This window comes from Morus notabilis, unplaced genomic scaffold (genome assembly GCF_000414095.1).
Source record: "Morus notabilis unplaced genomic scaffold, ASM41409v2 Scaffold409, whole genome shotgun sequence".
Classification (NCBI taxonomy): domain Eukaryota; kingdom Viridiplantae; phylum Streptophyta; class Magnoliopsida; order Rosales; family Moraceae; genus Morus; species Morus notabilis.
The window spans coordinates 453,762-465,904 of NW_010357248.1; the positions used below are offsets into that span (position 1 = coordinate 453,762).

The 12,143-nt window shown below is 42.4% G+C and overlaps 1 protein-coding gene across 1 annotated transcript; it reads right to left on the reverse strand.

The window, feature by feature from the left end:
* Positions 1–456: 456 nt before the first annotated feature.
* On the reverse strand, positions 457–3,749 carry LOC21403802 (eukaryotic translation initiation factor 3 subunit D). Its single transcript, XM_024167567.1, is given in 4 exon segments — positions 457–773; positions 1,335–1,961; positions 1,964–2,357; positions 2,975–3,749. Coding segments are annotated over 3 exon segments (1,692 nt in total). The 5' UTR covers positions 3,650–3,749; the 3' UTR covers positions 457–773; positions 1,335–1,338.
* Between the last annotated feature and the right edge of the window lie 8,394 nt (positions 3,750–12,143).

Here is a 12,143-nt window from a genome sequence, read left to right on the forward strand (position 1 = left end):
GTCAATAATTACTACACCATACTAAAGAAAAAATTGTAGGCGTTTCAAGCCTTATCATGTTTCTTTTATTTTGACTACAAGAGAACAGATACTAAAACAAAAATTAGCACATGATTACTATACATTGTGAGTGGACTCAGAGAGTGATTTGCGGCCTAAAATAGAGACAATTGGAACAATTCAGATTCGTTTCATGACAGATTTGTGTAGACAAGGTTTTTAGCAGCGGTCATTTTTTCAAGCTGGATTATTTAGATTAGATTGAAACAGAACAAAAAAGTGCCAATAAGTATTTAGAAGTCATATTGTGATATTGACATAATCTCAGACTCATGTTAAATGTCAGTTAAGTACACGTCGCTGTAACTCAAAAAGGGCCCAAAATGCAGAAGAATCACAACCCATAAACCTCAGAGACGGGAAGAAAACAAACAAGAATAAGTTAGACATGTATGAAAAGACTTCCATTCCAAAACTAAAACTCAGTGATCAAGTTTCAAAAAAAGAACATACAAGTAATAAAAATATAAATAAAGTTTAGGTTGTCGGAACTCATAAACAAAAAGGGGAAAAACAAAAAAAAAAAACGAAAGGAGGAAAAAAAGCACATGCCTGCTTCAGTGTATCTACCTATCAAAAAGATTTAAGAATGGAGAACCATATACGTTCAATTCCAGTTCAAAACAGTTTGCACTAACAGATTTGACCTTGTAGATTTGCTCTTCCATTATTGCAATTGTCATAGTCATAAATAGGTATTCGCTCTCCGAAGTCTGGACAAGAATTCAGAACAATAGACAAAATAAAACTGGATTAGACAACGAGCAATCAATGTTAAAATACCAAGACAAGTTCCGCATAAGAGAGGCCAAACCATGGATGGTTCATTGGTTCAAATCAACATTAAGATGGAAAGGCAAAATGTTCTATACAAAACAGGAAAATATACAAACGTGATAAGATCTCACTCCTTTATTATAACTTATAAGACAAGAACATGAGTGACCGCTTACTACACTACTATAACAAATTCCTGATAATAACTTCAGAGTGTTGTCCACGTAAATGGGGTCGACAAACTCAAAATTTATTTCATCCTCACCATAGCAGCGCATAAAATTCTTCAACTAATTTAAAATAATCCTCCAAATATATCTGAATGCATTTAAGTTCAGTTTTCCACATGTCTTTTCATCATACAACCTAAAAAGAAAAATCCACCATATAACTTCTCAAAGACCTCAGGGATCAGTCATATTATGATTCAAAGAACAAAGCCTATGACCGGTAAAAACACAAACATAAAGCAGAAAACTTGGAAGTAAAGAAACTACCCCATTAAGCTTCAGCATCAATCTGCTTATCTTCGACATCATTTGAAGCAGCATTTGCCTCACCCTCAGCATTCTCCACCGGCGGCTGCACTTGCTCCTCCTCCGGCAACGGCTCTTCGCCGTAATCGTTCTCAAACGCATCCGCAGGCACTTCATAGATCCTAACTTGGGGCTTGGACGGATCCTTCAGAAGAACATACTTGCCCTCATTCAATTTCATGCACAAGTCCACAATGGACTTCACAATCCCCCACATATTCGAGGTGTTGAGGTTAATTTGCGCGGCGAAATCCCTCGGCTTATATCCAACCACGGCCAAGATCACATGGTTGAAGTGATCCCGGGGATGAACCCTCGAGACGTATCCAAGTTTCATCAAATCCGCGCTCGAAAGAAGCGCCTGGGCAGTCCATTTAGCCAATTTGTTCGCGTTGTTCTTGAGCTCCGTCGCCAAAACCGCGCCTCTCTGAGTCTCCAGCTTCTGCCTCCAATCGACACCCGAATACTTGGGATCAAATTGGTTCAGAGCGTTCAATGTCAGGAAAGATCTCTGGTTGTTCACCTCAACAACACTCTGAACCTCGCACCGGGCCACCAGATACATGTCGTCGTCAAGCTTCCACCGCGGTACCGGTATGCGACGGAGGCGACCTCTTCGCCCTCGTTGGCGAACGGATTCGGCAAATCGAAAGTCACCTTGTTCCCGTCCCTGATCAGCACCTGCTGAAAGAAATTCTGGTTGATATAAGCGGCCTCAACGCTGAGCGAATATGCGGAATTGATGTCGTCATTGGCCTCCGGCAGAGGCTCCTGAGAGGTCTCGTGGACGGAGAGCAAATCGAGCTGCGAACCATCCCTCTTGTCGAAGAAAAGCTTGTTCCCGACTCGCTGGATCACAATGTCCCAAGAGTAAACCGACCTAGGAGCGCACATGAGCGTGGAGAGGATCGCATCGATGGCGAAAACCGTAGCCTTATCCTCATTCGCAAGCCGGCGGATGACGGGATCATCAGTGGTGGTGACCTTAAAGAAATTGCGGTTCTTGAAGCGCTCGAGGCGGCGCTCGTTCTTCGGCGTGATGCGGTCGAAGGCGCAGTCGTAGAACCCGAGGCCGCCGCAGAGGAGGAAGTCCTCGGGCTCGGGGCTCGGGGACGGAGAAGGAGAGCTTGGAGAAGGTGGAGAAGGGGATCTGGTCGAGCATGTTCCCCTCCGGGTGGCAAAAACCGTAGCCTTATCCTCATTCGCAAGCCGGCGGATGACGGGATCATCAGTGGTGGTGACCTTAAAGAAATTGCGGTTTCATCGAAAGTCACCTTGTTCCCGTCCCTGATCAGTACCTGCTGAGAGAAATTCTGGTTGATATAAGCGGCCTCAACGCTGAGCGAATACGCGGAATTGATGTCGTCCTTGGCCTCCGGCAGAGGCTCCTGAGAGGTCTCATGGACGGAGAGCAAATCGAGCTGCGAACCATCCCTCTTGTCGAAGAAAAGCTTGTTCCCGACGCGCTGGATCACAATGTCCCAAGAGTAAACCGACCTAGGAGCGCACATGAGCGTGGAGAGGATCGTATCGGTGGCCAAACCCGTAGCCTTATCCTCATTCGCAAGCCGGCGGATGACGGGATCATCAGTGGTGGTGACCTTAAAGAAATTGCGGTTCTTGAAGCGCTCGAGGCGGCGCTCGTTCTTCGGCGTGATGCGGTCGAAGGCGCGGTCGTAGAACTCGAGGCCGCCGCAGAGGAGGAGGTCCTCGGGCTCGGGGACGGAGAAGGAGAGCTTGGAGAAGGTGGAGAAGGGGATCTGGTCAAGCATGTTCCACTCCGGCTGGATATCGACTGAGGATTTGAAGACGGCCGCCTCGCGGCGGGGGGCGTTGGCGTTGGAGCGGTTGAGGTGGTAGAGGCGGTCGCGGCGGGCTCGCTCCTTCTCGGCCTCGCGCTTGCGGGCTTCGACCTCCTCGTCGCGGCGCTGGGGGAGCTGGCGCTGCTGCTGGAACCGCCACTTCGGGCCGAATTTGGGGCGCGGCGGGGGCTTGCCGTCGACGAGGCGGAACGACGAGTCGTCCTCGCCGGAGGCGGGGAAGGAGTCGTCGTTGGAGAAGTCGAAGACGGAGTCGGAGGGGTTCTTGGGGCGGGTCTGGTTGTTGAAGTTGCGGGTGAAGTCGGCGATGCGGCCGAGCTTGTCGGAGCGGGAGAAGGGGGCGAAGGGGACATTGAGGGGGAGGTTGGCGGCGGCGGCGGCGGCGACTGTGTATTCCGGAGGGCCCCACCCGTCGGGGTTGAAAGGGACGGCTCCGACTTCGAATCCGCCGACCATGATTGGAGGTTCAGTGATCGGATCTAATGGCGGAGATTTTGGACTCCGATGCGAATGGGTGGTGAGCGAAAGAGAAGATTTCCACTAGAGTGTTTTGTGTTGGGCGTTGGAGAAGATATTAAAACCCTAGAATTTGCAGGAGACTTATATTACGTATTTGCCCTCCTTCCTAGTCGTGGCTAAATGTAGTTTGGGCTTCGTGATGGCCCGTTTGTTTATTGTTAACATTTATGATTTATCTGAATTTCCTCTCCTCTACCCTCACAAATTTTATTTTCTATTTAAAAAAAAAAATCCTCTCCTCTTTAGGAGCTTTTTATTTTCCTGCCCTAAAATCGAGCATCAATTTCTAAAAATTAGCGTTCATTTTAAAATTTATAATTGTTGAAAAATTGTGAGTATTATGACACCATCGTTAATAATGAAAGATAAAAGTATAATGATTGTAACTTTGTGATGAATAATACATGTATACAATATTCAAATATTTCAATATCATAATATTTACAACTTTTTAATAATATTTATCATCATAATCAACGAAATCGAACAAAAAAAATCTATAATAACCAACGAAGCATAAATATTGCATTCATGCTAACAAAATAAAATAAAACTTTTAAAAGGTTGACAATATTTATGTACAGTGTATAAATGTGGCCATTCTCATAAAAATTGTGTAATAATGATCAATGTATTATATATATATATATATATTTATATACAAAAAAGGACAACTGAAGTATCACAAACAATTTATTTTTGAAATAGATGATTTATGTTTTTTTCCTTTGAACTTATATGATTTATGTATTTGTTTATACATTTTTCCTTTTTTGAAGGATTGGCATTTGAAGTTTGGGAAACATTATCTTGAAAGGAAAAAAAAAAACAAGCTATCGTCTTGTAACTTTTTCTTTTTTAGCTACCTCCTTATTGCAATTCATTCTAATAGAAACGAAAGATAAAGTAGTCTTTGCGATATGAAAATAATTTTCAAACAATGATTTTAAAAAGGTGACTTGAGTAAATAACTAGAGTTTAAAAATAATACCAAGCCTTTTTTCTTTTTTTTTTTCTTTTTGAAAAATATCAAGCCTAATTTACACCAAAAAGATAGCCAACTTTTTTTTCCCTCTTTAAGAAAAGCTGAATTTTGGGCTATAAAGAATTGGGTTTTAAAGAATTGGGTTTAAATCCTATGTACGCCCTATAGAGGCGTCAAACGTACTGTGCTGGGACGCCACGACACGTCCAACACCAGGCTCGTGGTGGGCCTGAGGAGAAAAACTCAGGCCAGGTCCAGGCCCATGGCCATAGTCCGTAAGGGCCAGGGCCGGGCCTGGGCCCAGGCCCTGGCCATTGTATTTTTTTAAAATTTAATTAAAAAAAAGAAAATATATCATATGCCCTTAAAAATGTGATTTTATTAAATTGACATAATAGTAATAAGTACACATAAATGACTGCCTCGTTAAAAATCCTGCCAAGTATAACCCGTGGGGAGATAAGGACAAAACCTTAGCGAAAGAAAAAAGAGTGCAGTAGGAATAGTAAATTACAAACCAAAGTGTTTCCAGAAGATTCTGTTATTTATAAGTTAGAAAAATAGTCTTGCATTGAATCATCCGTGTATTGTTGTTTTCGTCTTCCGACATCTTTCTAGTTTTTAACGCACATTAGCCCCTCCAAGATATCTGGATGCATTTTGCTTCTCTTATCGTCAAGAATTCAGTTGTTGCACATTGATACTGGAGTTGTCATAATGTCACGAGCTATTACGGACAATGTTAGAAAACGATCAGTCTTGCTCTTCCACCACTATAAGATGTCTGGTTTGTCGTCATCGATTACAAAATTTGCTTCAAAATATTTTATTAGTTCGGTAGATGCTTGTGTTGATGACGATCCTGTTGTTTTCTCTTTCTTCTTCGAGAAACTCCACGACGATTCTTTAGGCCCTGAACTGCTAGTTGAAGTCGAAATTCCCTATTCTTTTTAACTTGTGCCGTATTTTGCTTCATACAAACTAAATACTTTTTCTAACATTTTCTTAGTGTCAGTAATAGTTAGTTGTATATCAATTCCTAAATTTTCTGCTGTAGCAGTCATCAATGATTCAGTCCCATCTACTCCGCACATAGGATCTAAAATGGTTGCTAATGCATATAACATAAGACAAGCTGACCAATAACTTTTAAATTTAGCTTCCATACTATGTCTCCAAAACGTTTTGTATCCCTATAATAAGAAAATGTTTCTGAAATATTAAATAGTTGATGTAAAGCTAAATGTGCAGTAGTATTATAAACTCCAGAAAGTAATTTAGTAACATTGTAAAAAACTTCTAGAAATTTAAAAAAATACTCACCAATCTGCCAATCTGTATCGAAAATTAAAAGTTGATCGTTCTTACTGTTTACATACGTCGTGATAAGCTGTGAATACGGGAGTGCTGCCTTCAACATCAAATATATAGAATTCCACCTATGTCTCACGTTAGTTGGGAACTTTCTTGGGCGCATCTGACTGTTCCTACAATATTGTTTGAATTCTTGGAGCCGAGCTCTAGAACTAGATATGAACGATAAAGATTCTCTAATATTTGTTAGATTAGATGAAATATGTTCAATTCCTGCCTGAATTACTAAATTGATTATGTGACACGCATACCGTTGATGAAAAATTTTCCCTCAAACGTTGGTTTCAAACTACGTTTAAACATGTTAATTGCAACCGTGTTAGCTGACGCATTATCAAACATAATAGTTAAAACTTTATCTTCTATCTCATAAAACCCAAAAATTTCCATTATTGTACCAAAAATAGATGATGCGTTATGAGGATATGAACATAAACAAAAACTTATTATTCTTTTGTGTAAAACCCATTCGTCATCAACATAATACGCCGTGACACATAAATATCCAATTTTATTGCACCCATCCCATAGATAAGAAGTGCAAGATACAGTAACATTAAAAGTCCTAAAATTATCAACAAGAGATTGTCTCATTGCATAAAACACTTTCATACAATCAGAACGAGATGTGCTTCTACTTACCCGTTTAAATTGTGGGTAGAAGGCTGTCTGGATGAATTCTTTGAACGATGCATCATCTGCAAAAGAAAGAGGTAATTTGGCACCAGCTAGAAATTTAGCTAGTGCCTCATGAGCTCGTTGTGCATCGTATGTAAAATTTTGCAACCCCTGTGATATGAGTGATAATGTTTGTTGACGGGAGTCCGCACTCCCACCTTGGTGCAACGGTAGACATACTTTTCAATGTCTATCCAGATGACTAGTATCCCCACTATTTTTATCAGAAAAGTGTTTTTTATAGTACTTACATACCGCACGAATTTCCATTTCACCTGTTTTTAGATTTGGTCGGGGCTCCTCGGTGAAATGCAGTCATTCAGGAGAAGTTCACGGTCTTTTTCCCCCGGTGCATTCTCTAGCTTCCTCGTTGTGCACTGAAGCATTATCTACTGGAGCATTTTCTAGTTCAGTGGGGGTGGGGAGGCATCATTTCATCCTCAAAAAATGGCTCATCACCAAGCTCAGGAAGAGTAGTGAAATTAGGAAAGTTTGATGCGGCCATTTTATGGAAATTGATTGAACTTAAACTTTGTAAATAAAAGAGCAAGAAAATGAGTGATCGCAAGAAAAAAGCTTAGAATCAAAATCAACGAGACAAGATGAGAGATAGAATGAGAGTGAGATGAGAAGTTGAGAGTGAATTGTTGTGTGAGATTTATGGTGGAATGAATGGGTATTTATAGGGAATTTTTTGAGGGATTTTCAGATTGTGACCGTTGGGCCCTTCACGGGCCCAATGGTCGGCTCGTGATAGGCCTAACAGGAGGCCCGTAACGGGCCGACCGTTGGGCCCGTGAAGGGCCCAACGGTCACATTTTGAACTGGCCGAGGGCCGTTTCGTGGGCTTGGGCTGGGCCGAACAAGGGCCGAATCTGGGCTTGGGCCGAACTGGGCTTGGGCCGGGCCGTGGGCCTTCACAGGCTAGGGTCGGGCTTGGGCTGCGGGCTGAGAAGCCGAGAAGCCGAGGCCCAGCCCTAGCCCATCACACGTGCCAGGCCGGCACGACCCGTAACAGTACCGTACCGGGCCGTGCCGAACTCGACACTATTATAGGTTGGGCCAGGCCGTCCATGGACGACCCATCCCATTTGACATCTCTAATGCCCTATTACCGTCAAATGTCTATTTTGAAGACGAATACATTCTAAGAAAAATAACAAAGTGATAAACTTAAAGCACATCATAATAAAGCATGCCAAAAGAGCCAAATTTAGCAGACTCAATTAGGCTAAATCTCAAGCTTTAAAGGTAACTGGCACAAATTTTATGTTTAGATTGACATATGCCAAAAAACATAAACTATTATTGAAAATACCATAATCATGTCATTACACTATATTTAGAATACCAAATATACTCTTACAATACCGGTCAATATCCGGTCACAATAACAATATCCACATGGATACTGAATGGTTACCGACTAGTATTTGCCGGTAACCACCATTACCAGCGGCTAACCAGTATCCACCATAGCCCGTGGCACCACCGTCGCTGGAACCAACTAGTAACCATAATCACTGATATCTTGTCTAGGAACCGCCAGTATCTGGCTATTAACCGACAGCATCCAGGGCGGTAACTAGTGGTATCCAAGTCGGTAACTAGCAACATATTGGCAGAAACACTGTGATTGGTGGCAGTATAGCCGTCACCATTGTCGGAATACCAAAAAATTTAGCAAATTCACAAAAATCCACTAAAAATTATAAGAAATTCACCAAAAATCCACCGGATCCACAATCAAGAAAAAGAAGAAAAAGAAAAAGTTTCGGCTTTCAATTTGGAATCTCCTCTGCACAGATATCTCCGGATCTCTACCGTCACATATCTCCAATGTTGCGATGGAGGAGATCTCCGGATTTCCTATGTGTAACGGAAGAGATCTCCGGATCTCCGTCATGAGTGGAGGAGATCTTCTCAAATCTCCTTTGTGTGATGGAGGCACGACGCAGCACTGAAGAAAACACCGCAAAATCTCCATGAGTGGATCTGTACATTGACGGCTCTATGGAAGGAGAATGCTGAGTTCAATGTCGGCAATGAATGACACGATGATCATCTGCACCGGAATCACCAACAAATTCCTCGCACGGCCTTGTGATTCCGCTGAACCTTAATAGAGATGAGACAATGGAGAAGATGGAGGCTGCTTCCTATGAGAGAGAAGAGGAAGAAAGAGATAAAGTCCTAAGTAATTACAAGGGTAAAAAGGTCTCTTTACTTAATAAAAGTTTTCCAGCATGGCAGTTTTTGCAATGGTCTTGAAGTCTAGGGCATAAGTCGATCCGCACTGTGGAAGCGTGGCAGCTTTTGTTTTGTTTTTTTTTTTTTTTGGGGGGGCGTTTATTATTTACTTATAAAATGGGCATTGCATATAACTAAGAACTGAACCTTTACCGAAGATTTATATTAAGAAATAACAACATATATCTCCGAAAGAACATAAGCAGGGCAAACAGACTGACTTTATTTTTGCATTGCACATAACATTGCCACTTTTCAGTTCTCCAGAATAGAACAAAGAAAATGCCAATTCTATAAGGAGAAAGAACATGTTGCAAGTAATAAATACAGATTTGAACCGTCATTTTCACTAACCAGATTCATGTGTTTGTGACTTCCAAACAACCTGACGTCCAGGGCAGCACAAGGGAAAACAATAACAAACGAAATGCAATAAATATCCTTGCTGACTGTGACTACAAGATAAATAAATGAATAGCATCTCTATGGATCACGATCACCACAAACACGAAACTGCATTTCTCCCAAGTCCATCAGGTCTTTCAAGTCAACTTCCAAAGCGGGTTCGCGAATCCACGGAAAATCTATGGCGCAGTGTTAGGAATCTAAAAATTTGAGCTTTATTAACAATACTAAAAATAAAAAATTACAAGATAAATAGGCAGTTTCGAGGACTCCCGACCTCCAAGATAGTGCACAGCACTAGACACTCTATAAATCTCCCCTAGTTCACCACACAGCCTAGTCACTTCTTCACGGATCTATGGAAGATTCCTGCTCACCACTGTGTGGACCGCCTCCTGGACCACCGTGAGTCCATTTTCCACCGTAGTCACCCTCTTTGGATCTGCTGGTTTAGGTGTCATGGATCGGAGCTCTGATACCAAATTGTTAGGAACCCGAAAATCTGAGCTTCATTAACAACACTAAAAATGAAAAATTACAATATAAATGGGCAGTTTTGAGGACCTCCGACCTCTAAGATAGTGCACAACACTAGACACTCCCTACAAATCTCCCCCATTAGCCACTAGACCCTTATTTATACTACTAAAAGACTATTAAAAAACAACTGCCAACTATCAGGTTCCTAACATTACTCCCGCCCTAAAAAAATCACATTGTCCTTAAGGTGAAAGTCAAGAAATAAAATTAAAAAATAACATCTAAATGATTAAGAATAAAAGGTTTTGTTAGTTCATTGATTTGAGTCTCCAAATTGATGTTTTCCTTGTAAGTCATGTTTTCAAATTGGAGCCAATCAATTACTTTCTTCTCCATCTTCTTTGTATCTTGGAAAGCAACCACAAAGTCCACCAATTCAGTTGGAGCCCCCTGATCAAGCTTATCAATGACCATAAAAGCTTCTGACAAATCCATCATTAACAAAGAAGTTTCTTTCTCGGCTAACCAGGTATTCATCCATTCAGCCTTTCTGTCACCAATTTCTTCATACCTAACCACAGACTTACTATAACATGTGCTAAATGTGTTGGAACTTTGAGGCCCAACCACCATTGCACCAGAATTAGGCCAATTAACGTTGTAATTACGAGGCCCAACCCCAAAATTGACTTTGCCCATACCGAAAACACTAGACCCAGCCCACTTCCGAACAGAATTTTAGGATTCAGCCCTAAAATTGCCGAATTTCGCGTCAGAATTTCATGTCCTGGCCATCATCTCGCCAGAGCTAGCCCTAATGGCGTCGAAATCACAAAACCCAGCCCTAAGGGCGTCATAATTCATGGGTCCCACTCCAATTCCGCCAGAATCTGCCTCCGTAGCACTGGAACCAGCCACTTTCACTAAGGCCCAATCCAAATCAAGCCGGAATCAGCCCCAGCCTTGCCAGAAACAACCTCAGCAGTGTCAAAATCATGAGACCCGCTCTAAATTTGGCCGGAATTTTTGAAAACAACACCAATCTCACTGGGATCAGCCTTAATGGAGTCGAAATTGCGGGACTCCACTACAATCCCCCCGAAATCTGGCTCCGTAGCACTGGAATCAACCCCTTTCACGCCGGAATCGTGAAGCCCGGTCAAAACTGCAGCCAAATTGCCGAGCGCAGCCTCCGCTGCGTCAGAACTCACACCAAAACTCCCAGATCTAGCATCAGTCTTACTGGATCTTGAAATATCAGCGCCAATCGCGTCGGCCTTCTAAGATTTCGTTGCAAATCCACCGCAGTTCGCCTTAAATCTGGCCGATCGGCAGCAGAACGCGAAGAACCGTTCAATTCTATGTTGGCCTCGCGCGATCCTGGATCTCGTCGTACTTTCTCCGGCGTTGGTTGCTGTCTTGGAATTTCCTGATCTGGTCACGACTCAACCCAACTACATCCCAGTGCCTCCGTCGTCCGTTTGCCCTCCACAAGCTCTTCCTGGCGGCGCATCAACAGATCCAAACGATCCAACTTGCCATGGATTGCCTTGACAGTCTTCGCAAGTACAGAGATCTTCTATATGGGACGGAATTGTTGCAGCAAGTGAGTCTTGAACTTCGACCAACTCCGAAACGGCCATCGTCGATCTTCCGATTGAAACCATATCAGAGCTTCAGTCTCTAAGTGGATAGCCATACCTTTAATTTCTCCCGATCTGACATACGAAACTTTGAAAAGCTTCGTTCCACATGAATAATCCAATCGTCAGCGTCGTCACTGTAGAAAATCGGCAAGTCAATCCGCCGATTTAGGTCCTCTCCACCATCTCGAATGGGATCTGGTCTCCACCAGCCTTGTCGATGCAACATGTCGGCCAATAATCGATGCTCTGATACCATTGTTAGGAACCTGAAAATCTGAGCTTCATTAACAACACTACAAATGGAAAATTACAGGATAAATGGATGGTTTCGAGGACCCCCGACCTCTAAGATAGTGCACAACACTAGACACTCTCTACAAATCCCCTCCTCCCTCTCCCTAGAAACTAAACCCTTTAGCTAACTATCAGGTTCCTAACATTACCCCCCGCCCCAAAGAATCACCTTGTCCTCAAGGTGAAAATTAAGAAATAAAATTGAAAAATAACATCTAAATGATTAAGAACAAAAGGCTTTGTTAGTTCCTTGATTTGAGTCCCCAAATTGATGTTTTCCTTGTAAGTCACCTCTTTAAATTGGAGCTAATCAATTACT